This window comes from Anabrus simplex, chromosome 6 (genome assembly GCF_040414725.1).
Source record: "Anabrus simplex isolate iqAnaSimp1 chromosome 6, ASM4041472v1, whole genome shotgun sequence".
Lineage (NCBI taxonomy): Eukaryota > Metazoa > Arthropoda > Insecta > Orthoptera > Tettigoniidae > Anabrus > Anabrus simplex.
Genome location: NC_090270.1, coordinates 2,850,496 through 2,878,009, shown reverse-complemented (window position 1 = coordinate 2,878,009; position 27,514 = coordinate 2,850,496). Strand labels below are relative to the sequence as shown.

General features: G+C 39.6%; 2 protein-coding genes across 3 annotated transcripts in view; both read left to right on the top strand.

Annotated features, from left to right (window-relative positions):
• LOC136875411 (MRG/MORF4L-binding protein) overlaps positions 1-8,428 on the top strand; it is a 66,841-nt gene extending 58,413 nt beyond the window's left edge. Inside the window, exon 3 of one of the 2 annotated variants that reach the window (XM_067148965.2) lies at positions 7,418-8,428. In XM_067148965.2, the coding sequence (XP_067005066.1) occupies positions 7,418-7,942 (525 nt within the window). In that variant the 3' untranslated portion in view covers positions 7,943-8,428. The remainder of the gene's footprint in view (positions 1-7,417) is intronic. The other variant, XM_067148964.2, reaches the window with a different exon arrangement.
• Positions 8,429-11,949: 3,521 nt separating this feature from the next.
• On the top strand, positions 11,950-20,797 carry LOC136876052 (uncharacterized). The gene is made up of 4 exons (XM_067149677.2): positions 11,950-17,604; positions 19,725-19,919; positions 20,021-20,109; positions 20,592-20,797. The coding sequence occupies exons 2-4, from the start codon at positions 19,746-19,748 to the stop codon at positions 20,653-20,655; spliced, it is 327 nt and encodes a 108-aa protein (XP_067005778.2). The 5' UTR covers positions 11,950-17,604; positions 19,725-19,745; the 3' UTR covers positions 20,656-20,797.
• Positions 20,798-27,514: the final 6,717 nt, after the last annotated feature.

Below are 27,514 nucleotides of genomic sequence, written 5' to 3'. Positions count from 1 at the left end.
CTTTCTATATCCTGAACCTGCTTACTGTCCACTGTTTGGAACTTCTCACTAATCATATCCATGTACTTCTAATTTCCTCATCCTGGAGATTTTCTACCCTTATTCTTTTGCAGACAGATTTCACTTTCTCTATCCTAGGCCTAGAGATACTTAGTTTATTACTGATGAGAGAGTGGTGTGTATCATCGTAAAATCCCCAGAAAACTCGTACATTCCTAACACACTTCTTGAATTCAGAGTCAGTTAAGATATAGTCTATTATGGATCTGGTACCCCTAGCCTCCCCCGTGTAGTGGTGAATAGCCTTATGATTGAAGAATGTGTTAGTAACTGCTGAACCCATACTAGCACAGACGTCCAGTAACCGCTTCCCAATCCTATTAGCTTCCCTATCTTCCCCATATTTATCAATCACCCTTTTGTATCCTTCAGTTCTATTGCCAACTCTTGCATTGAAATCGCCCATTAGCACTATCCTGTCCTTGCTGTTGACCCTGAATACGATATCGCTCAATGCTTCATAAAACTGTCAACTTTATCCTCATCTCCACCCTCCAACTGCCAAATCTACCCGCATAATTCGCTCATTTACGAGCCTAACTGTTTTGTGTGCTATTTAAGCATTTAGAGTAAATGTTTTGTTATAGTTTTTTTAATTTTTAAACTGATAGGCTTTAACTATTTTCCATGGGTGAGCTATCTGCCAGTAGAGTGTATTTTGCATGACAGGAAATTATGAAGCTAAATTTAGGCTATTTATGTCCACCTTAGAAATATTGCAGTTTACTATATTTCCCTAGTCCCCTTGCGTTATCAGTTGCGAAGGGCCTTTGGCGTACCAAGCTACCGTTACTCAGTCTGAAGGTGTCGCGTGGTCAGCGCGTCAGATTCCCTTGGCTGTTATCCTTGGATTTCTTGACCGAGACCATCATTTCACAGTCAGGTGGCTCCTTAAATGATATAACGTGGCCCGCGTTGTAGAGCTCAAATTGGCGAGTTCGATCCCGCCTCAGTGTTGTGGTATTTGAAGGTGCTCATGTCGGAAAAACTACTGGCTTAGTAAAGAACTCCTGCAGGAGAAAATTTCTGGCACATCGGTGTCTCTGAAAACCATAAAAGCAGTTAGTGGGAGGTAAAACCAGTAACATAATGCGGCTCTCAGATCCACTTGGCCCGGAATCAGACCTAGGGTCTCTGGTAAGAGGCAGACACGCAACTCCTACACCACTAGTTGGCGTCCATATTTCCGTAATATATCGAATAATAGTCGCCTTAAATAATGGACCCCTGTGTACTAGCATTTATTTTTAACCATTATCGTTATCCTTAACCAAAAAGAACTATTTAGCCATTCGTAACACCGAATAATTTCCACGAAGAAAGGATCTGTAGAGCCATACGTCTACAGCAGACATGAGGGATGTAATGCCCATTCGTGAACACAGTAGATCTGGAGTAACACACATTAGGATTTCTTTTGATGTATCTACTGTTTGGCAGTAGTGGATATCTGCAGTATATTGAGCCCCATGTTTGAGTCCTTTATCAGCCTGCAGACTTTTATGACTAACATGCATATGTGATTGCAGAAGAAAAGTGTGATGCCACAAACCCACAAAGGATAAGTTAACATACATGGAAGTAGTGGGATAACAAATTCATTGTTATGGCTCTGGTGGCTGTAAAGAGTTCTAGGTGCCATGTCGCTCTACTGAGCAACCTGTGTTGTATTCCATTCACCTTTTCGCACACTTTGCCTATGGTTCACCAACTCTGCTAATCAGTGCTGCTTGGATGAGCAGGCGGTAGCTCCACCACTGCTGCTGTTTCTCATTCAAGAGGTGAGAGTGGTGCTTCCTGCACATCCCGAAAGGTGGTCTGTAAATCAGACGTTGATTCAATGCAGAAAGGGGATTATCCTTTGTTAGAACAATAGTTAACTCAATTTTTGGCAGAATGTTGCGTGTGGCCTTTCTGCTGCATAACAGTGGTTAAGTTTCCATCCCCATTAAGGTTAACCATGACTGAAATTTCCAGTTAGAAACTGTTCATCTTATCACACTTCTTCTTCTTGAGGCACCTTCTCCTAGCGGAGGTTGGCGGTCCACATAGCCAGCTCTGGACGTGATGTTGCAGCATGGAAAGCATCTTCTGAAGTGCAGTTGTGCCATCTTCGGATGTCCTTCAGCCATGAATTCTTCCTCCTGCCAACAGACCTTTTCCCCTGTATTTTACCTTCAATGATGAGTTGTAATAGCTGGTACTTCTCGCCTCTCATAATGTGATCTAGATATTGGGTTTTTCTTTTTTTAACAGTAAGTAATAGTTCTTTTTGTTTCTTCATGCGATGAAGGACTTCGTCATTTGAAATTTTCAGCACCCACGGTATTCGGAGTAGGCGGCGATATAGATACATTTCAAAAGCATCAATTCTTTTTTCTAGATTTTGGTCAAGGGTCCAGCTTTCACATCCAAAGAGAAAAATGGAGAATACATAGCACCGAATCATTCGCATTCTTAATTGCACACTTAGGTCCGATTTTGTAAATAGCTGTTTCATGCTAAAAAATTGCCTTCTGGCCTGTTCTATTCTAGATTTTATCTCCCTCTTGGAATCACATTCCTCATCTAGCACAGTACCCAAGTATTTGAAGGAGGATACTTGTTCCACCTTACTGCCGTTTATTGACAGGGTTGCTGGAATTTTTCTTTTAGAGAAGACTACAACTTTGGTCTTGGAAGCGTTGACAAACAGGCCAAACTCTTCACTGCGCTGGACTAATTTGTCTATCATGCGTTGGAGCACAGGTAATTCATTTGCTATGACAACAGTATCATCTGCGTACCTGATATTGTTAATTGCCTGTCCATTTATAACTATCCCGCTGTTTTCCTCCAACAATACCTCCTTAAATATTGCCTCAGAATAAATGTTGAATAAGAGAGGTGACAGCACACAACCCTGACGAACACCTTTTCTGATTGTAGACGCTTCTGATGTTCTTTGGTCGATTTTGACATCTGCGGTTTGATTCCAGTACAGTGCGCTGATAATGCGTAAATCGCATTGGTCAATACCAGTCAATCTTAATATCTCTATCATCTTTTCGTGTTTCACAGAGTCGAAGGCTTTTTTGTAGTCAATAAAACAAGTATATACATATACATCGACATTCATGTCCTTGCACCTCTGTACTAGTACATTTACGGAGAAGAGTGCTTCACGTGTGCCTTATCACACTAATTCATATCAATTTTATAAGCAGGCCCTCAAAATTTGGGGCAAATTGTTGGTATATTATCAGAGTGTTTGAATATCTATGAAATTAATTGTTGCATTACTAAAACTACTCCAATTTTTATTACATTCCATTGGTTCAGTGTCCGTATCACTTTATAATTTACTAGCTGATATACCCGTGCTTCGCTACGGAATTCTACATCGTATACAGAATTCTAGGTGAGTTACTGTGCACGTGAGAAAGATTGTATTAAATTGCATAGCTCTTAAAGTTCCCGTAGAAATGTGACGGGGAAGTCACCAAAGTCTTTCCTTATATGAAGACTGGGTTAGGGATTTTTCATTGTAATGGTAGGCCCGCTTGCCGAACATCAGTCACAATCACACCTGCCTTTTTACATCCTCAGAAAGCCTGTCTTAGTGGTTTTCCCAACTGAAATGAACATACGTCGTTAAAATGACGTCAGTAGGAATGGCGTGAAATACTTAATCAAATGAAAAAACTACACATTTTCTCCCTTTTAATGAACAGCACTACGCTCTCGATCTAACAGTCCAAAATTCCAGAGCTGGAATGACCAAATCGCAGACAGCCGTGATTCATGAACACACTTCATCGCTTTTTTTTTTTTTCGGGGTAAGAAGAACTTAATGAATGAATGTTAGTGTAGAAGGTATTGTGACAATTGTTATTCCTTGTTGGCCCGTAAATGCTTTGCAGTTCTCTTGAATAGTGGAGAGTCCCAGTGCAAAAACTATGTCCTTTGTTTCCCAGGAGTACCCGATGAGTCAGGAAATCTTGGTCACTACACTGGTGGCGGAAAAATCTATCTGACTTGGAGGCAAATTTTTCCTCCAAGCCAGAGGAGAAACCCCCCTCTTCACTGCTAATTTGGAATAAAATGAATGTGGAATTTAAGAAAAGTAAAGAGGATCCTTTTTTTAAGAAACGGCTCATTTCAGGGTTGAATTTCGAGTTATTTAGTGACTTGTGGTGCTTTAATTTGGAATAGGCCAAAATTGTAATTCTAAACCATGTCATAAGTGAGCCTCTGCTATTATTTCGTTAGTTGTGCACACTGATCAATCCAATCAGCACGCCCGAGTAGGGATCGAATAGCTTTTTTGCTAGGGGCTTTACGTCGCACCAACACAGATTGGTCTTATGGCGACGATGGGATAGGAAAGGGCCAGGGGTTGGAAGGAAGCAGCCGTGGCCTTAATTAAGGTACAGCCCCAGCATTTGCCTGGTGTGAAAATGGGAACACTATGATCATGGGCGCCCATACCCGGGGGGCAAGGTGGGGATGCGGCCCCCCCTAGCTCTCAAGGAAAGAAAAAACTAATATAGTCAGGTGTTTTTCTTTCAGGAAAATGATTTAAAAATCGGTATTACGTAGAAGTGGTAGGTGATGGTATGTGTGTGGTATTCTACCGTGGAATACAAGTTGCCATTCATCTTCCAAAATATTTAAAAAATACGGTAGCACCCTACCCTAGGCACTTCAGTATATAACACACAACTACGCGAAGAAATATATATGAATTGTACCTTAAAATCCTTTTAGAAGGGAGATGTGTTCATTACCAATGCCGGGGACTCGCCAACCGACCCAAAAATGTATGTTTACTTTTATAACACAACAAAAGTTTTCACGCGCCATCGACCATTAGCCAGCCAGCTACAAGCACGGCCATTGGCCGACGTGACGTCATTCCCATAATTCGTAACTCGCTGGTTCCGCTACCAACCCGCGCAGAATAAAAACGAAGCGAGGAACGCCAAGAAAAATATGTAATTTAGTAGCTGTAACCAATCTTTCCAAATCCACAATCCCTGTGAGAGGCTCTTAACTGTCACCGCGGCGAATACTGCCCGCATGGCAAGAAAACGGTAATTTAGTGCTTGTAACCTAATAACAAATTTCGCAACAGTCCGCTGGACATTTCCTTAACAGTTGGCAACAGTTCGCAGATCACTGGCAGATCGTAAAGGACGCTCCTATCGGCAATCCCGTGAACTACGAATAAAATAACATAACCGGCCACCGAGCTTTCGTGTACAGCAAGCAGAGCCTACACTAGGGCTATGCCAACAATGCTACATACCCCCAAGTCTATCTCCCCCCTACAAACTATCCTATGGGCGCCCATGACTATGACGAACCAGTATGTTACGTACCAGCAGTATCAGAAAACTTATGAACCAGAGAAATGGCATGCTAAAGAAGAAAGTTTTCTAACTCCCCAGCTATTTCCCGCCAATATTCAGCCAGGTTGTTATACTCGGTACGCAACAGTATTCCCATCTATTGGAGTTGAACATCACAACAAACAATGTTCAATGTAATGTTATTGTTGATCAATGTAATGCGCTTTCGATATTGTAGGCCTTCGCATTTAGTTTTCTTCAGACTCTGAAATACCTCTCTTACTATAGTCAGCACGGTAAAACTGAATAAAACATAAATGATTGGAAATTGTATTCTCTATAACTTCTGCTATGTAGTACTTTTCGATAGGACCAGTGACGTAGGTATTTAAAAGTTAAATTTTATGCGCCTTCCCCTAAACTACAATTTCATCCAGGGTGAAAAAAATTGTTTATAGCTTAGACTGTAGTTTCTTATTCGCCGACTCTATATACCGATTTTCATTAAATTCTCTTAACCCATTTTCTCGTGGCTTGGCGTTGATGTGGACTTCGCTACAAAAGTACAAATCATGAATATCTGTGTTATCATAGCTGGTATGTTCAAATGAATAAGACATAAATTATCGGAAATTTAATTCTATATAACTTTAGTTATGTAATATTTATCGATAGGGAACACTGAGAACATAAATATTTGAGAATTAAATTTTAGGCCTTCCCCTAAACTACTATTTCATTACTCAGTGTGAATAAAATGATTTATAGCTCGGATTGTAGTGGATAATTTCCCGACTTTACATACCAATTTTCATTAAATTCTCCTCGGCCGTTTTCTTGTAATGCGTGTACAGACAGGCAGAAATTACGGAAAAGTAAAAAAAAAAAAAAGTACATTTCCTTGTTACTGTGGACATGACCGTTGCAGAAATACCATTCTTATCAAATTCTGGGCAATGTGCAGACAAAACTCTTATCTATGGTGTATATAAAATCATTTATTCATGCTTAGTGAAATGGTAGTTTAGGGGAAGGCCTAAAATTTAATTCTCAAATATTTATGTTGTTAGTGGTCCTATCGATAAATACTACATAACTAAAGTAGTGGTCCTATCGATAAATACTACATAACTAAAGTTATATGGAATTCAATTTCCGATCAGTTATGTCTTGTACATTTTTACCGTACTGGCTATGATAACAGATATTCATGAATTTGTAGTTTTGGTGCTAAGTATATATCAACGCCATGCGGCGAGAAAATGGGTAAACAGAACTTAAGGAAAATCAGTATATAGAGTTGGGGAATAAGAAACTACAGTCTAAGCTTTAAAGAATTATATTCACCCTGGATGAAATTGTAGTTTAGGGGAAGGCGCATAAAATTTAACTTTTAAATACCTATGTTACTGGTCCTATCGAGAAGTACTACATAGCAAAAGTTATAGAGAATACAATTTCCAGTCATTTGTTTTATTCAGTTTTACCGCACCGACTATGACAGAGTGGTACTTCAGAGTCGGAAGAAAACTAAATGTGAAGGCCTACAGTATTGGAAGCTCATAAAATTGATCAACAATAACATTACGTTGATCATTGTTTGTTGTGATATTTTTCTCTCTTATGCTGCCATTCATCTCTGATAAATGGAGTTACTGTTGCGTACTGAGTATAACAGTCTGCCTGAATATTGGTGGGGGTCTTACTCACAATGTGTACACCATATAACGTAGAATTCTGCATACAATGTAGAATTCCATAGCGAAGCACGGGTACATCAGCTAGTTAGATGTGGCTTGCAGATTATTTATTGCCATTTTAGCTTTAAAATGCATTAATGTTTTTTATTTCTAATTCAGAGCATATTCTGACATGTAACTGACAGCTAGATCCTTAACATCTTCGTTTAAAAAATATGTTCTAGAGCATGATGTAGGGAATCTTTCAAAGTTCAAAACTAAAACATGAATTGCAGTTGAATTTCACTCATGAGTATCCTCAGTTTATGTTTTGTTTGTTTAAAGGATGACATTGAAAACTTGCCATTTCCCAACGAAGAAAGGGACTTCTGTCTGCCCGAGGAGGAGTTTGGCAACCTGATCCAGGAGCGGACTAAAAGTGAGAAAAGACAAGTGGAGACCAGCGAGGAGGAACCTCCCTCGGTTAGCAATAAGCCCATCAAAGAGGTTAATGTCAAGATGTCGCCTGCAAAGAAGGAGGTGAATAAAGAGGCTAAGAAAAGTGGGAATAAAGAAAGTAAAGAAACTAAGAAGGATGTCAAGGGAAGGGATGTTCCTAAAGAGGGCAAAAAGGACTCTGTTGAGACTAAGGAGCCCAAGACTCCAAAACAACGCACTGGTGCCAAGGAGAAGGAGGAAGAGGCGGCAGCTGTGAGGAAGAAGGAGTCGGCCGATGCCAAGCGCGGAGCCAAGCGTGTTGCGAGAGGCGGCAACAAGTCGGATGATGCCAGTTCCAGCCAGTCCAGTAGTCCCGTGGCTACGCCCACCCCCCTGCCGCCTCTTCCTTCTCAGAAACGTCGTAGGGTGTGAGCTTGTGTGGGTGTGTGTGTCAGACTGCAATAAATTTTACTTGTTTATTTATTAACATTATGTATTTCTTTTGTAGGTTTGACCTTGTTCTTTGAGCCATAATCCGTTGTAGTGTTGTCCTACAGCCATCCCTCGCATTACAAAAATACAATAATGTAGCGTGACAACCGTGTGAAGTGAATTTACTACATCAGTGTAGTTCATGAAGTTCTTCTGTTGAGTGGGTCAGGAGACTCTACTTTACACTGTCAAATACCCGGTGAAATCACTCATTTATCATGAATATACAAAACTTGTCACAGATTATGAATGGGTGATATTGTGAACAAGTGTAAAAAGCCATTCAATTGTTCATCTCCTTTATCAATGTGAAATGGTTTTCTGAATTCGTGTTAGTGCAGCACGTTGCTATACGTCTGCTCTGCATGCAGTGACCCAGATCATTGGTCTTGCCACTACGTGGCCTACGGCTGACATAAACCAGTTTTTTTCCAATGGAATATGATTTCATTCTTTCTCTCTTTGTGTGAGGTTGAAAAGTTATGCAGCTGAAGAATTTTGGAATGTCTTTGTATGCAATAATGAGCGAATAGAGTACCGTATTTTCTCGCATATTTAACGCCCTTGCATGATGTACGCATACCAGTATTTTTGGGTCCAAAGTGGAGAAAAAGAAATGTTCACGTTGCACCCGTCATGCCGGGCTCAGCTCGGCCGGTGAGCGAGGATCTCCTGGGGTAGATCGTTCGCTTATCGGCTGTGCGGAAAATTTTAAGTGCAGGGATAGATGATGAACTAGTGGCAAATGAAAGAAAGCTAAATAGGTTTCACACATTTATTGCAACTACTGCTCTTCTCAAATTCTACAAATAATTTACAAAATCTAGGAACTTTTCGTACGATTCATCTTCTTTTATGTCGTTACTAACATGGACACTCCATCGATAAATGGAACAGCAAATGCCTGAATCTGTAAATATAATATTTAGATTTTAGTTAAAAATTAATTAAATGACTAATAATAATTAATTTGAGATTACCTCTTCCATTAATAATGAAATGATTTGAAAATAAAATTTCCTTCCTCAATGGACTTCATTTAAATCGAGTTTGAAAATGATCATTTTCACTCCTTTCAAAAAATTAAATAAAAAATTTTCTCCCATGAAATTATGGTTGAATCGTCTTCCTTAGCCTTTAAACTAGTTAATAAATCCCCTTTCATAATTATTCGGTAGTTGATCTTCACACAATAACTTGGAATTTGACATCATGTCAACCTACGTTTACTCATTGATTGATAAGAATTGGTTATGTCACGCTTACAAATTCTATTTTTGTGAATTCAATCCCCTGACATGGCCTATACTTATTTATATGTATTCGCTAGTTAAGACCCTATTCTTCCTTAAAAACGAATAAAATTCATTAAAGATTTATATTCTGTTAAATAGTGAACCACTGAAGTTGGCACAAAAATGGCCAAAAATCCACGAAAACAGCGAAGAGCATCGTCACAAATATGGACCGTAAAATTACAATGAGCAAAACATAGATAAATCACACACACTACATTCACACAAAGGTACACGGAAATATTATATACATATTTACACGAATGCTAGCCCTTGATTATTATTTTCATGTTTATTCAAAGTCAGGGAAAATATTCTCATGATGACAGTATCGTGGGAACTTCCTCTCATCAACTTGAAATGTGATAGAGCAATGATTATCACTTTATTGAAGAATTCAGTCATAGGACGATGTTCAGGGAAAATTTACGAGCAGAAATCATCCAAAAATTATTGACAAAATTGCCTAAACACAGGTCAGAATTTACATTACGTGCACGCGGTTCATGAGCTGCGATATTTATTTTTATCCTTCCACCATAATTGTGGCTCTCAATTAATCTGCGCTCACAACGAAGAAATTATGTCAGGTAACACATTTTCTTCTTAAATTGACTCAATAATGGATGCACAACTTATCCGCTAAATTCTATAATATCTATCTACCAGTCAAATAATTATAATAGCACAGCAAAAATATATAGATGTATCGGTCAGATACTGCCATTTTCCAGGCCTAAATTAATACAAAATGAGCACACATCAATCTTATTCAATAATTATTATTATGCTCATGACGTTAGGTGTTCCTTTACGCGATAATTAGGTTAATTTATTATTATTATTATTATTCCTGGCCGCGCAAGATCATACGTGCGGAAGCTACTGCACGACAACATCTCAGATGAATCTATCGCGCTCGAAATCCAACCATACGTCGTATAATCGAGGAATGAACTCTGATATAATGGAATTCACGAAATTACTGTCCCATCTGATCTCAATTCAAGTATCCCTTTCAGACCGAGTACGCACAATTGTGCGGGTTCGTATTTTAGTTATCCCTGACCGTATTTGATGTTTTTTCGGCGCTACACCGGACTGCAGTGATTGTGCAGGACACGTGGCGTGTATTTCAATTGATTTTAGTATGCGCTTGACTGCCAGGGCGAAGGAAGAAGAGTTTAAAAAGCACAGTTGATCGGCGAGATGGCAGGAAGCAGTAGTGCTGAAAGTAAGTATTTATTTACTGCGTTTATATTAATCTAGAAGCTTTACTGAATACCGGAATATATTCAATGAAGTGTGTACATTGGTTAGTGAACGTAAATTTTGAAGCTACACCATCGTACGTGATACGAGGTTTTGAATTTTGATACGCACAATTGTGTGGGTCCTGTTTTTCGCATGTTAGTTTTTATTTTGTAAAATAAACTATTAATATGTGTATTGAGGAGCATTTTAGTCAGTTCTTGACGTACAAACAAAAATTCACACCTCCAGTTTTCTTTCAGGTCTGAAAGGGGTATAAAAATTATTCAAATAATCCTAGTTTAACGTTGAGGTCGTATTACTTTTATTTCTCCTGCCACAATGAACTCGGGACAGTTGAAACATTTCTTGATGACATTCACTCAAAACAAGCTAATGGGTTCAAAATACACACACTCATTATCCCAAACTACCTTCACCAAGAAAGAAGAGACGGAAAAAAATTCTAACTAATAGAAATTCTTCTAAGCAAATAAGTAGAGGCTATATCATTACACTTTACATTTTACAAATAGAAAGAAAGAATAACAATATTTAAATATTACTTGGTGGTGACTGTCGATCATAGAACTCGGGCTGATGACCTAGTGCATTACCACATTACGCACCATCGATCCTGGTCTCGCCCGTCTGAGCTGCTTCACATTCTACTCGTTCATTGAGGACATGCTGGCACGCTGGAAACCACACCATTCATATTGTAGGAAGACAGGCATCTTGACTTGCACTCAAACCAATAATCTCCTCTGTAGAAGTTCTTGCAAAAGCTGAAACTGAAAATTAAGTCTGAGACAAGTCCAAAACACACACCGCTGTTTGACGAGATGGAAAGCAACTTATCTTTTGATACCTTCAGTTAATTGTAAATAGAATCTGTGAATGTCTGAACTGCTATCTGTAACATGTTGGAAGCTCGAAACAAGACGAAGTTCTCCAGTGAGCAAAGTGCGTCTTTTCACGTCTGTAGTTGAAGTCAGAATAAAACCCCACTCGTCGCGTTCAGAGGTAGAAATCCAGGGTAAAGTTTTCTTAGGAAAATCCATAATTCGCCGTCTTAAGACAGGGGTGCGTCTTCTCATTATACACGATTGGTCACTTCATTAACTTCACACGAAATTTATCACCTGATTGGCTGCCATAGTCAGACGTCATATAACTTTGCTAGTATTGATCGAGTGTTAGACACATATTTCGCCTGATCACGTGGTGTTCACGGATGATTTGAAGGTAGTCTGGCTAGCGGTATCTGCTTGTTTCCTCTCGCTCGCTCTGAGCTGGGATTTCCACGCACCTGGTAACTGGTTTTAGTCGACTCAACGTGCTAAAACTCCCTTCCTGGTTCACGAAATAATGTTCCAATTCACAGTAGAAATAAAATATTCTCTCTTAAGGCCCGGTTTCATCAACATGGGTTAAATATTCTCTAACCCTGGGTTTGTTAACTTAGGGTTAACATTTTAACTCATTCTTACAAGTCACGCGTTTCACCAAGCTATTTCGGTAGGGGGTTAACTAACACCGCGTTAACCCTCGCAGGAAACAGCTGTCCTAATAATCAAGGAGGCAGTGACTAAAAATGAGATATCATAAACACACTTCTTGCGTGGTTCTTTTGTTTATTTCTTGCGCTGTATTTCGTTATCTTCCTCAGGTCCATGGTAGATATTATTCTTTCGTGATCTTGAACGAAAAATGGAAGAAGTGCAGAAGAAAAATAGTGGCACGAATTTTTCTGCTTTAGAAAAATCATTACTTATTGAATTAGCCACCGAGTACCTAAGTATTATAGAATGCAAGAAGATTGACGGTATACAATTAAAAGAAAAGGAGGATACATGGAAAAGAATATCAGGGGAATTTAATAATATTGTCCACGTTACAGTGCGATCTACGAAACAACTAAAACAGTTCTATAAAAATTTTAGCTTCTCTGTGCCAAGAGTTGTTTTGAAAGTTGGCACACCTTCACAGCAATAATACACACGGAAGTAAATATACAGTTTAATTTCAAAGTGCATTTCTGTATAACCACTACGTAATACACAGTATAATGTTCATAAGTGTTGTACTATTGAAGTGGTGGTGTGCAGTTGCATTCCTATATGCCACTGCAGTGCTGTCGTTATCAATGTGAAGAATGATGTCATTCTCAATTCCAACATTCCTGTTCCTTCTCCTTCCTGTGAGATACTGACGCAGAGTCAAGTCCTGTGGGGGAAGTTAATCTCGGGTCTCTACAGCAATATTGTGTAATACCGCTGTTGCTACTATTACGGTCAATGTAGTTTCTTTTAGTTCGCAAGCCCAAGTTTGTTTCGATCAGCTGTGTATTCTAACCTCTCGCGAACTTCATCAACGAATTTTCTGACGACGGTTTTTGAAGTCTATCTCTTCAGAAATTATTCCTCAGATAGATTTTCAAAGTCTTTCCTTCTTATTATAGGCCTATTTCTGTTAGGAACACCGTATAACAAATCTAAATAAAGCAACTTTGCATCAAATGCATTATTTACTGTGGCCATATTGCTTTTAACCTCGAATAAACAGTTTAACCCAGCTGAAAGGAGGGGTTAACTTAACTCCGGTCTTAACCTAGAGTTAAAAATAACCCTCCTTGATGAAACGGAATGAACAGTCAAACCCCGAGTTAAAACTGTGTAACTCGGGGTTAAGGTTTAACCCACGTTGATGAAACCGGCTCTAAATGATTTTTACCACTTTTGAAGGGGACAACGTATTTGACGCACCCATATCTTCGAACATCCACCACGCAGCTCCGGATGCGTTTTGAAATAAAGATGTCAACTACTCAGGTAGCAACGTTCCTATTGCGAAACCGGGCATTTCAAATACTGGGCAACGTTCTGTTATCAGCCAGTAGGAAATACCACTGCACTAGTTCAGTGAGAGAATCGGCACATAAGTGACTAGTCACGCTCTATTCCAGTCTGGTACAAACGTATTTTACGAATGTTTTGGGTACGGGACATGCGTTTTCTGTGATCTCAGAATTGTTTGTTAGTCCACAATAAGCAAGAATTCGCGTAATACTTCATCATATAAATTTGCGGTGATTAGTTACGTCGAAGCATACGGCCGTAGGGCAGCGGGCCGCAAGTATCAGTGTCCGAATGCAACGCGCGCTACTGTGGTAACAGAGAAGTGCACTTCAAGCATCCAACAAGTCTATCAAAGCATTTCACGGACCAAAAAAGCAGGAAGTTTCCTAAAGTAGAGGAGGATCTGCGTAAATATATTATTTTGTTACGCAACGTTGGATATGCTGTTTCTCACGAAATGCTCTATTTTGAAGGACGATAAATAGCTGCTGCACATGGAATCAGTGTCTCAGATTTGAAAGTTAGCCAAGGCTGGATGATTCATTATGCTTCGACAAAAAACATTACGCCTATGCCAAAAAATGCTGAATGATTATAACCAAAAAGTAATTGATTTTCATCGCTTTGTCAGCAAGAAGCATTAAGTGAAGGAATATTTGCTCTCCCAAATAGGTATCACAGGTCAGATGCCACACACACCAATCAGTTTCCTTATGTCAGGAAGTCAAAGAATCGATAAAAAAGGGACGTCGACTGTTATCGTACGCACTACCGGAAGGGAAAAACAATGTACTGCAATGCTTGCTGTAACAGGTGATGGCAGAAAGCTTGCACCTTATGTTCTTCTGAAACTAAAAACAATGCCTAAGGTAAAATTTCTGCTAGGGATCCATGTTCGTATCCAAGTAAAAGGGTGGATGGACACGCCAGTTGTACAAGATTGGATACAAACAGTTGGGGAAATCTAGCAGGGTCTCTGTTTCTATGGCCGGTCCTTATCATGTTGGATAGTTTTCTTTTTTGCCTGTATGTCATTATCATGTACTAAGATAAATTGTACTTTTATTTGTTCATGTTTATTTCACTTAAGGTCGATTGCAAGCTCGTAACGGGAAGAATATTTTCCAGTGTCTGTACTTCAAACCTAAATGTCCGGTACCCTATTTGACTTTTCAGAAAAAATCTCACGCCGGAATGTTACGCCAAATGACGATAACTGAAAATGAGTTCAACCAATTGTATGTATATTATATATTATGTACCTTTTAAATGTAAATGAACTATAAATAATGTTTTAAATATCTGAATTCCTTGAATAATCCAAAATTTTTGCCTGTATTTTTCATCAAAGTGCATTAAATATGCGAGAAAATACTGTAATTTGTATAAGTAGAGAATTTGGTACTCGATAATTTTTTGCTATTTGCTTTACGTCGCACCGACACAGATAAGTCTTATGGTGATGATAGGAGAGGAAAGGCCTAGGAATTGGAAGGAAGCGGCCATGGCCTTAATTAAGGTATAGCCCCTGGTGTGAAAATGGGAAACCACGGAAAACCATCTTCAGGGCTGCTGACAGCTCGAACCCACTATCTCCCGATTACTGGATACCGGCCGCACTTAAATGACTGCCGCTATCGACCTCGGTGTACTCGATACCCACATTCTTGATGTACTTGTTGTCATAGTAACCTCCTGTGGTAAACTTTGAGAGTGCGAGACATTGTGTGTTGATGATATACTGAATTAATTTAGTAGAACGAAGATGGGTGCGACTGTGCAGGTTGTTTTTAGTGCATTTGTCGTCATTGAATGACATCCTGTGTTTAGCATTTGCACTACGAGTAGTTTATACTTACATTGTAACTTGGCATGTTTTTGAAACTCGCTGCTGGTCTCATGGGCAGGAAGCTTGGCATTTCAGATAAGTGAGAATATAGTCCTCGTATTGGTTGGATCACGCTGAGCTGAGCGGAGCGGATGTACCATAGTGGGCTCTACTAAAATAATTTCAAAACAATTTTGCATTTATAAAAGTGTTGAACAAATGGCTTTTCGCACTTGTTATAACAAGTGACGTTCACACAACGTAAACACTTTGCACTATATAAGTGTGATAAATAAGTGATTTCATAGAATCCGAGGGTGTTTTTGTAAAACGAAGCATGTAGTTTTATTATTAATAATGTGCCTTTTTTTTTTTTTTTTTTTTCCCAGGTATATTATAGTGTTTCTCAGATTTGTATTTGATATTCAAGAGACTGAAAAGCTTGTGTAAGCGAAGTTGACACTGAAAAGAATGGGTTCCTTCTTTAAAAAACCAAATAAACAGAACACATCTAGTCAGACTTGCAGACAGATATGGATTTTATGCTAATATTATGGTTAGGGGCAAATTTCTTGTGGAAAATTAGTGTCTTTTTAACTTAACAGATGAAGGAGGACAGAAAATGTTTAATTTTAAATGAAGCACCGGGTGATTTGTAACAACATCATGATGAAAAAAGAGCATATGCACATTTTTATGCATAGAATTCACCATAATGGTCAACTATCTTAGGCCCATATTGACTTAAAATTAATCATACATCTTGTCAGTACCATTAACAGTTAGTTGATTTTTAAAGCCGTACATGTTTCGAGAAACATACTCTTGGAATTTCTTAATTTAACATATTAAAATAATTTTATAATAACTCTTGACATGTTTTGGTTAAAAGATTTAAAAACATGAAATATATCATAATATAGCAATTGAGGCTTTTACGGCTGGCGTTACAAATCATGTCAGTGTTTTCCAGGCTTGTAGGCCACTCGCTACTGGACCATGGCCTGGAAAACGCTGACATGATTAAATATATATATATATATATATTGTCGTTAACAGTATAAAACATAATGAATAATTTTTGCTAAAAGAGTATAAAATTCTAGGTTGATGCATCGAAAAATGGTAATTATTAGCAGCTCTTACTGCCTTGAACAGTTTGTTTACTTCATGGTCCTTCTCGATCTTTTCTTTGGTTTGAAATAGCTGCTTGTAACAAGTCCAAGGGTGGATTTCTAAAACAAAGTTCAGGCCGTGGTTTCAAACCATGGCTTTTAAACCGCGGCCGTGGTCTAAGTCCCTGTCCGATTTCTAAAACGTAATGTGACCGTGGCCGAGGTTCTGAGCCGTGGTTTCAGGTATTACTGCCGGCAACACTGTAGCGGAATCTACTTTTTGTCTTCCAACAGGCCATGACTTTTCGTAGTGCAATATGCCAAGAAACAATCGAAGAGCGGATTCGCGAAGAGAAAATTGTGTTGCAGTCGTCCATCAGATAATCTTGTGAAAATAATTTGTGTACTAATTTATAGGAATTTGGTGCGAGTGTCGAAATTGTACAAGTCTTTATACGTATTGTATCTGGGTGACATACCAAGCCCATATCCATTTCAAGAAGAATTTTTGCACATAGAAGTTACCGTATCGTAAGTACATATTACAATTTTAATGATTTAATATAGTCTTCTGAAAGTCCTTTATGTAGATAACTTCTTCCCTTTGTAATATTTATTTCTTTTATTTTGCATTCAATATATATCAACAATAATATATTAAGCGATATTACGAAGTGAAAGGATGAGGTTACGAGTGGTGAGGTGAATTGTGTTTTACAGGTATTTTCATCATGGTTATCACCATGTACGACTCTGTTACTGCTTGTTAAAATATGTAGCTGTTTGGAAAAATGGCTGTATACTGCTTGATGCCTCACTGTAATAACATTCATATCTTTCTTCTGAATGTGGGAATCAGTATGCAGACAAGTATTTTTCTCTGGTAGCTGTAACACCTTATGCTGTTTTATTTTCAGTATTTTAGTTTTGTTACATTTTACTTTTTTATTCACCTGGAAGTTTTTTCTAAATGTTACACATTTTGTTTGACTGTTGGCCGGGATACTTATTCTGCACCTATCCCAGTTATTTTACAGAATATACATAACTGTTTTCATTTTCAGTAAGATGGCCATGTTCAACTGCCGAGAGAGAGAGTTCTTGGCAGAAATATGCAAGAATTATCCGATTCTAGTTTATATGAGTTACCACCTCAACACTGTAACCAAGAAGGAGGCTTGGGTGAAAATCCAAGCAGAATTCAATTCGATGAATGCAGGAAAGCCTCCAAAAGATGTGCCTCAGCTAAAAGGTTTGCCACATTTTAATCATGTGATATAGATGTTGATTTCCATAGGGAATTTATAATACCAATATAATGGTCTGTTATTGGACATTATAAATTTTCCAGCTAACTCATTCTTGGTTGCCTGCGTTTCGCCCTCGTGTGCTAAGTTGGGCTTGTCAGTTGAGACTTAGCATACCGTGGAGGCCACTGCATAGGCTATTTGAAGCCACCAGCAGTGCCAATGCAATATGAGAGCTATGTCTCATTTCCAAAAATTGATGCCTGCCTGGCCATCAGATGATGGTTCCCATAGGGAACTTAAAATATTTGTCCTGAATGAGTAAGTTTATAATACCAATATAATGGTCCGTTATTGGACATAATAAATTTTCCAGCTAACTCATTCTTGGTTGCCTGCGTTTCGTGGGCTTGTCAGTTGGGACTTAGCAGACCTCCCAAGACGCAAGCCTAGTGCATACTGTGGAGGCCACTGAATAGGCTACTTGAAGCCACCAGCAGTGCCAATGCACTATGAAAGCTATGTCTCATTTCCAAAAATTGATGCCTGCCTGGCCATCAGATGATATAGATGTTGATTCCCATAGGGAACTTAGCCTATGCAGTGGCCTCCACGGTATGCACTAGCCTTGCGTCTTGGGAGGTGTGCTAAGTCATTTTTCAGCATTTGTCTACTCTGGACCATTAAAGAGTTACTTTTCAGAGGCATGGCTAGTCAGAAAATCATTTGACTGGATACGTTAGGTTCGGCTAGTAACAGAACCATTGGTCTGGATACGTTAGGTCTGGCTAGTGACAAAGCAACTAATCTGGATAGGTTAGGTCCGGCTAGTGACAGAACCATTGGTCTGGATAGGTTAGGTCCGGCTAGTGACAGAACCATTGGTCTGGATAGGTTAGGTCCGGCTAGTGACAAAACCATTGGTCTGTGACCAAGCTAACGTTACAAGCCACAAAGCGGCTTTAGGCCCTCTATTTCTTATTTATATTAAATCAGAAGTGGTGCAATCTATGCTTTACAATGTTCAGATCCGTAATTACTACATGGCTACCTCTCAACTATTTAAACATGTTATTTGTCTTTGGTATTCATATTTAATCATGGCTGGCAGTGGCACGAATTGACTCTGCCATTGGCTGAAGATTTGTCCTATGAAACGCCACTCCCATAATGCAAGACAGCGAGATATTATTAATTTTATATCCCTATCCTTTCCATTCTTCCTCTGGAATACAATGATTATTTTGTCGGTAACATTGCCTCATCGTTCTAGGTTTTTTTTATACCGCCTAAGTTGGTCATAACTTCTCGCTGTCTTGAATTATGGAAGCAACGTTTAATTGGCATATTCTTCAACAAATGGCAGGGTCCATGTCAGCCATGATTATTATGTTACTTATCTAGCAGACAGAGGACATTTGAAATGATACTTCTGAATTGTAAAGTACTCTGTAGAAATATTTCAGGGCTGCCTATATAATAGTTGTAGTAATGACAAATTAAATTGCACGTATCTTCAAGACAATAAAATGGAGTAAATATATTATTAATTGGGCAGGTTCATGTGTGACAGACAACAAGTGGGACAGTAGCTTAAGCATTTATTTCCTCTTCAACAAAATATCAGTGGACAGGCATGTATTAGTCTGTTTTAGATTTGAGTAGGCCTATTAAATTTAGTGACTGACATGATGAAAAAAAAACCTCAAATTTATTGCAAGTTGAATCAACTGCAATCTTCCAGTGCAGGGAACTGAAATAATTTGTACTGTCACTGTAAGAATGCTTGCTTAATATGGACAAAGACATTGTTGAAATTAAAAACTTGTAGGAAGTTTTGTGTCTCACAAAACAGTATAAAAGTGTTACCCAAAGGTACTTCCATTTGTAAATTAAGCAACATTACTGGCAAAACAGGTATCTTGGAAGTACCATTTAAGTCTGTTATGAAATTCTAACTCTGATAGAATTATTAAAACCTGGTCTTTGTATCTATAACCTCATCATTAGGAAAGTTTTTTGTTTTTTTATTATTAGGACCACATTTGATGACATAATAATGAAATTACTAATTACCTTACTGAACAGTAAGTGAACATTTCAAATATTTGTAATTTTCATTTAGTGCACAGGTTTATGGAAAAGAATGAAAATAAAGGCAAAGGGTGACATCGACGCGCAGAGAAGGGATGCCAGACAAACTGGGGGAGGTCCACCGAAACCACCTCTGGGAAAACCTGAACAGATCCTCTCGGAGATGTTTGGTGGCCAGTTTGATCCTTTGCCTGACACCATAGATGACGATGCTGGTGCATTTCAGGTACCTACATGATCAGTAGACCCAGACAACTTCGCTTTGGCACAGCAACATTACAGTTGTGGATAATGTATTCTAATTTTCTTCTTTTCCTTTCATTTAAGGAAGGACCTGCAGAAGAAGAGAGTTTGGGGGCAGAAGAAAGGATGCTGCAGGAAACTCCATCCTGTGAAACCCCAAGCAGGTCATCAAAGTATGTAAATAAGTGTTAATTTCTATTTTAGAAATGACATTATTTTTAAGTTCTGTAGGGTATTGCCACTCACCCAGTCCCTAGCGTTGCGAGCTTGTCCCCTGCCAAGCACTTTGCCGTAATGTACTTCTCGGCACTACACAAGTTCCCCTTCTTTGCAGTCTGCTAAGAGCTTTTTTATCAGCGTAAGGGTCAGTTCGGTCAAGTGTTCATGTGTTTAGTGCTCAGTGTGGTGTTCCAATGTTATTTTCGTTATGGAAGTGTGCGTATATACATAATACCTTCATAAAGTGCAGGAAATCTTGTGAGAAAACACTGACTCAGTGCCGGGCGAGTGCCCGCATTGCGGCAAAGTGCTAGGCGGGAGACAGGCTCGCAGTACAGGCGACTGGGCAAGCCACAATCCCCCGCATGCTTAAAAGAATGTCCCTGTAGAATATGCACGGAATTTGATTAAAACTTCCAATGCTTCTCTTTTTTAGGAGAAAGTGTAATGACCAGATGCTCCAGGCAGAGCTCCTAGAGATGGCCAGACTGGAACATTAAAAAAAAAAAAAATTTGGAAATAAAACAAAAAAAATCAAGAAATAAAGCAAAGGACGCAGGAAATGAAGCAAAGGACCAGCAGTTAAAATATTTGTTATTGGAGCCTGAATGCAAAATAAAGAATATTTTACCATAGGTTCAATAGTGCCTTGTAGTCATGATGTAATTACAAGTGCCAGTACAGGACAGGCCCATGGCTAAGAGATGTCATGACTCACCTTGTCCCGAGATGTTCTGGACGATTTGTTCTCCCGAGCGGCTTGGAGAATCTGTGGGTTGGGTGCCCTGAACCATTAAATGAAATACTGAGTCCCAGTTAATATGATATATATTTGCCTTCAACTCTGACTTCCCAACTATCGTACATATTTACAGTGTCTATTTACCATACTTCAGTGATGTGCCTGTTCCAGAAGCTTTTAGAATACTGACTTCCAACCTGGGTTGAGTCTATGTTGAAAACCTGAGAGTTGCCCTCCAGCTTGTCTCTAAACCTAAGTCTGCATCTCCCACTGCTGTCTGGGAGACTAAGTCTTCCAATATCACTTCTAACGCGGCTATGTCCTACTCCTCTCTCATTTTGAATGTCTGCACCTCCAGTCTTATTACGGACTTCCTTGACCTACGTAGAGCGTTCTTCTCCCCAAGACGAATGATATCCCTTAAGCCTCTGAAGCTTGTATATATATCCTGGTCTGGCCCTTGCTAACTAGTGAGAGGGGGAACTCCCACCCTATTACTAGTCTACCCCCAACTGGGATCCCTCTCCAGTAGGTGGTGCTATAGTGGTGAGTCTCAGAACCACTTATTCTCTGTCTCACTCAGCCTAACTCGAATCTCTCACTGAGTGGAATGTTTTGCCATGAAGTGGAGATTTTCCGATGCTCCATCCTTCCATGAGTCATGTATTCTTTCCTTGTCTCTCCCAATGCTAATTATTCTGAATGCTGGATTTGTGCTTGTAGCTAGCCACTGTTCATTTACTCAACCCTTGGTCAGTTTACATAGATAAGATTACAACTCAATAACAAGTTACTCATGAGCCTTCCGTAGCAGGACTTGAAGAGCAAGTAATTTCACATAACCAATTCTAAATGTTTCAAATATAAAGTAGCACATTTTACACAATTACCATAATTCTTCTTGCAAGAAGACTCTTTATCCTTTCGTTTATACATTCCTAGTGGTCTCCTGTACTGGGGATCCACTAGTTCATTTCTAATCTCCTTAACTTAATATATGCTATGGGACTTAATATACCTTGGTTCGATTCCCGGCATCGGTGCCATCACGACACCTCCCCTACCCGGGAAGAAATGGGCGCAACACATTTGCGTCCATTTCGACTATGAGGAACTCACAGCCTCGCTTCTGATGACCTCAACGGTCTCCTGGCTACTGGTGGCGGCGTGCCTTGTTCTCTTATCTCGTGTGAACTTGCCTCTATAACTACTACTTCTCGGGATTCTGCCGGTGAACTGAGACATCTCTCAGTGAGCCTGGGACTTTCCAGTCTCAAAAGCCCCGCAGGTGAGTCAGGACGTCTCCCAACAAGCCTGGGGCGCTGAAATATCACATTAACATTCTCTTCCGAGGTTTTCGCCTTACCTTCCTTATTGATTACAGTTTGTTGATACAGATACTTGGACAATGCTCCTTCGCATCGTCCATACATTTACTGAAAGAGTATCCTACCACCTCTACAGGAATTACAACAATTACAACAATAACACCATATGAATAAACCCACTATACTCACCATGGTCCAGACTGTATCTATATATATTTACATGTTCATACATGGCTTTTTGCCTTATTTCTTCCTCTTTTTGTCTGACCATGTTTTCTACTTCCTCTGTTTTATGGGTAGCCCAACGTAAGTCATCGATGTGATTTAACAAGTTAGTTGTTGCTACTTAATTTAACTCAGGGACCTGATCTTACCTTAATTCACTGTCTATCTGCTCACAGCAATCATACTGTAGCACTATCATTGGCACTAAATCCTTGTCTTGCGTACTATTTATTTTCCCTACTCCCTGAATTTTACTATTTGGGCCATACAGCGTACACATAGGACTTATTTCTATCGTACCTGTACCCTTAAGCATGATATCACTAGTAGTATCTTTGTACATGCAAGTCACCTTTTTCTCTTCAGGGGACACATATATATATTTATTATTCTCTCTGAGAATCCAGATCAAGTCTCTAACGGGCAACACGCGTTTGGTACAATTTTCAGGCAATTGATTGACTCCACTAATTAATTTAACAACACAATTATTTTGCGTGTCCACCGTATTAATTGGAAACCTTACCTTGCATAATTTCCATATGAAGTTACCTGTTTGCATTCGTTTAATTGTTCTTCACTCAATTGCGTGAATGTCTGTTTTTCCTTATCCATGATTATATAATCCTTTTCCTCGTTCACATACACGTAATGATTAGGGTTATTTATCACTTGGGTAGGAAAAAGTATCACTTTATACAATAAATAGGTTGTCTTATCTGTTAAGGGTGTTTTCATTACATACACTAAGAAATTTTTACTTAACCCTTACCCCTCGAATTAAAGTTCTCTGTGTTGCCTCTACTACTCGTATTTTAAATGTACATTTTTATCTTATATGACCTGTATTAATCTTTCACGATTTGGGAGATAGCACTTGGTTTTAAATGATGTAGTTAGGCTATGCACGTTTACAGCAAGCTATACGGGAGCAAATAAAAGCAATATGTGGAATTTACGACGAATTATTTTGCATTTTTATTATTATTACCGTTATCGCATACCGATTGGTTTCTTTAATAATTTAGTGTACAAATTATCGCTAAAAAGCAATTGAAAAACTCTATTCAGTCTCTGTTTTCATACCTCGCGGTAGTATGTAGGCTGAAACCACTGTAAACGGCAATTTCTTGAAATCTGAATCTGTTGATTTATAATTGTGCCAGCCGTCAGCATCAGGTACATGTTGGGTTACGGTACACAAACCGACCATCGTCTGTTCACTTTTAGGCATCGTGTAATGCTATTAGATATATTCATTAGGAGCAGAGGTGCGAAAATGCTGAGGTTTTGTGTGTTGCCTGACATATACAACATATATATGACTAGAAGAGCACATGGCGGCCATGTTTGTTTACTATGTGCCTGATTTGACAGCTGACGGCTACACTGCCATCTAAATAATGGATTTTTGACTGATTGTCGAATAGTATCTGGATTCTACAAAGTTCCACGCGGAACCAAAGGATGGCAGTACAGTATAACATCGTGTATTTTGTCGGCTAAGAGACGGCAGACGAGCGGTGGGCGATAAAATGCCGTGTCGGGTCTCCCCCGACATGCGACCGGAACGGGAATATCGTAATGTCGGGCCTCACCCGACAGACGAGTGGTAAAGGTTAAAAATATTCTGCTGAAGCTACCCTGTATATAAGGTAGCCATAAGTCGACTTTAATTCAAATGGCAAGGAAATACCTCTTGGAAAATCTCCCTGCGCTTTTCTATAGGCCTTAATGATCTCATCTGGTGTAATTATCTGGGGATGTATTATCCCAGACTGAGCATTCATAATACCTTCCAATACTATACTATAATGATCATGCATCTGCATTAGAAGACCTTCAATTTCAGTTAAGTGTCTATTAATAGCTATCTCCAGTTCTGCTTGCCTAATTGCTCCGGCTACTTGGAGTGTTTAATTCTGTGAATACGATCTAATTTCATCTAAATTCCTACTGATTCTAAGTTCATTTGCATTTACCTCGTAGATGGTGCTGTTCATGGTTTGCAGGGTGGACTTAACAACAATCATCTGCTCTAGCAACTTTCATAATAGAGAGCTGCTCCTTCTCTAGCTCAGAAATCTTTCCCTCGTATCGTTCTGCATCGTCTGCGCTAAGTGTTCCAAATAACGTTTTCGCTATTGATCCCACGACATTAATTTATCCTCTCCTTCGTCTATTCCCTTCTTCCCTTGCCACGCCTTTTGTGATCCTATCAATAACATCTTTTGATCCCTTTATTCTTTCCAAATGTGTCTGCAGTATATTTACGTCCTGCTGGCAAGTAAAATTTGAAGTAACTTCTAATTGCAAACATAGCAACTTCGTTCGTCTCGCATATCTCTGTACTAGAGCAAATGTTTCTGTCAGCTGATTCAAATTTACATACGTTACTAGGGTCCATTCTGTAGTATATAACTGCACTTCGCCCTGGTCATCGAAATATACACCATGTGTATTCTCATATGGCGTCACTCTGACGTCTGTCACCTCTCCACCAGACTCGGGATGAGACGACATCATCATCAACAGGGTTACTACGATGTGGAACCAATTCGTTATCTCCGCCATCACCTTCTGTCAACTGTAAGGTACTACAGGAAATTTGTTACCTAACAATTATATTATTCCCAAAACTTAATTTCTATTACTTAACTGACTGTTTACATTCCCTCATTATTAACCTAGCTAATTTGTCTACCTCTTTTGCTATCTCACTTAACTCTCACAGGAACATCCTTAGTCTATTTTTGTGAACCTTTGTTCTCTTTCCCTCTTTGTTCATTTGTAAGGTGCAATTTACACCTGATACACCTACTATAATGTACGGACCTTCAAAAGATGGGCTCAATTTCCTGGATTTCCCTCGTCGCAGTGCGTCATTACGTAACAAAACTTTATCTCCTACTTGGAAGGTTACTTTGTTTTGCTTCTTGTCATGGTCCTGCTTCTCTCTTTCTTTTCTCTCTATTAAGGTTCGTCTTGCTGCCTCGTGGTTTCTCCTTAACTGCTGGGTTAGCTCCTTAACAACTGTCTGATACTCGTTATAACCTGACTCAGGTGGTTTTTGCAATACTCCTGGGATGTTCGCCTTCGTACCGAATATCAATTCGTAAGGCGTGAACCCCGTACTTGTGCTCTTGGTCGTGTTGTAGACAAAAGCTGCCATTGGGAGATACCGGTCCCAATCGTTCTATTCATTGGCACAAACATAGTGCCTAAGGTACTCCACTAACACTTTATGGGATCTTTCAATGCTCCCATTTGTCTGTGGCCTGAACGCTGCGGTGTGAGTTTTCTGTATCCTCAACACCTTACAGAGTGTTTTGAACACATCGCTCATAAAGTTACTGCCCTGATCAGTCAATATCTGTTTGGGTATCCCGTATATACTGATGACATTATTTATTAATGTACGTGTCACCGTATCCATTTCTTGATTTGGCATTGCACTTGCCACTAGATACTTGGACAGCTGGTCCTGGCAGGTGAGAATGTACCTGTTACCAGCTTCCGTCAAAGGCATAGGGCCTATTACATCAAGCGACATCTTCTCGAAGACTTTGCTTGGAGTATCTGTAATTACCATGGGGGCTCTGATGTCTGGCCGAGTCCCCTTATTTCGCTGACATGATGGACAAGAGCGAATGTACTTCTCTACATCCCTTTTCATACACTTCCATTGTATTCGCTCGCTCAGTCTTGCGAATGTCCTCGCAATCCCTTGATGGCCTCCTGTTAATGAGTTATGACACTCCTTCATTATGGCTAATTTCTCCTCCTCTCTTAGCCCTATTTCTCCTTCCGGTGGATTCCTCTGCCTTAGCATCCTCGGAGCCCTCGTCCGTGGTGTAGCAGACTTTGATTCCGTCTGCCTTGGCGTCCTCGGGTTTTGAACTCGTTACTCTAACCTTAACATCACCATGATACTGAGTGTCTCCTCTGACCTCCGTCTGGGGTCCTTCCGAGCTGAGCTGACCACTCCAGTTTGGCTCTTCTCTACAATGGGATTACGACTCAGGGCATCAGCGTTACAGTTCTGCTTACCCTGCTTGTATTCTATGACAAAATCGTACTCTGCCAGCTTTAACCTAAACTTCTGCAGGCGTGAAGACGGGTCCTGCACATTGAAAACCCACTTCAATGGCTTGTGGTCCGTCACTACAGTGAAATGCCGCCCAAATAAGTACGGCCTGAAATACTTCACTGCCCACACTATTGCCAATAATTCCTTTTCGGTTACACTGTAATTTACTTCTGCCTTGTTAAGCGTCCGGCTTGCATAGGCAACTGGAAGTTTCTTCCCAATGGGTCCTTGTGACAGTACTGCTCCAACCGCCTCATTGCTTGCATCAGTGGTAACAACGAAGGGTTTTTCAAAATCTGGATATTGCAGTACAGGCTCCTCTATTAGCCTTCGCCTCAGTGTTTCAAACGCTTGGTCTGTCTCACCACACAAAGGGGACGTTTTTCTTTACTAATTCATAAAGTGGCTTTGCAATTTTACTATAGTTAGGGATGAACTTCCTATAGTACCCACTCAGCCCGCAGAATTGCTTGCCGGCTAGTGGTTGGCCTGGGAAAATCCCTAACTGTCTGGACCTCTTTAGCATCTGGGTGGACTCCATCTTCCGTGATTACGTGCCCTAAAAATGCTACCTCGGCCCTTAAAAATTCGCACTTATCAGGCTGGAGTTTTAAATTATTCTCTCGCAGCCTCTGGAGTATTACTCGTAACTTGGCATTGTGCTCATCTACTGAGCTACCATACACAATTATGTCATTCAGATAACATAAACATTTAATGCCAGTTAACCCTGTTACCACAGTGTTCATCAGCCTTGTGAATGTGGCTGGGGCATCTCTGATACCCATCGGCATTCTCTTATATTCATACTTCTGCCCTAATGCTGAGAAGGCGGTCGTGGGCCTATCTTCAGGCTTCAGTAGCACTTGGTAGTACCCACTCGCTAAATCTAGAGTCGAAAAATATTTAGCCTTTCCAAGGGCATCTAATAATTCGGAAATTAATGGTAGTGGATAACTAACTCCTATTGTAAC

What these genes read in the sequence shown, in the direction of transcription:
- LOC136876052 (XM_067149677.2), top strand. Translation starts at nt 19,746, where the DNA reads ATGAAAATAAAGGCAAAGGGTGACATCGACGCGCAGAGAAGGGATGCC. An exon ending in ACGATGCTGGTGCATTTCAG is followed by an intron (nt 19,920 to 20,020) that starts GTACCTACATGA and finishes CTTTCATTTAAG; the next exon opens with GAAGGACCTGCAGAAGAAGA. An exon ending in ACCCCAAGCAGGTCATCAAA is followed by an intron (nt 20,110 to 20,591) that starts GTATGTAAATAA and finishes TCTCTTTTTTAG; the next exon opens with GAGAAAGTGTAATGACCAGA.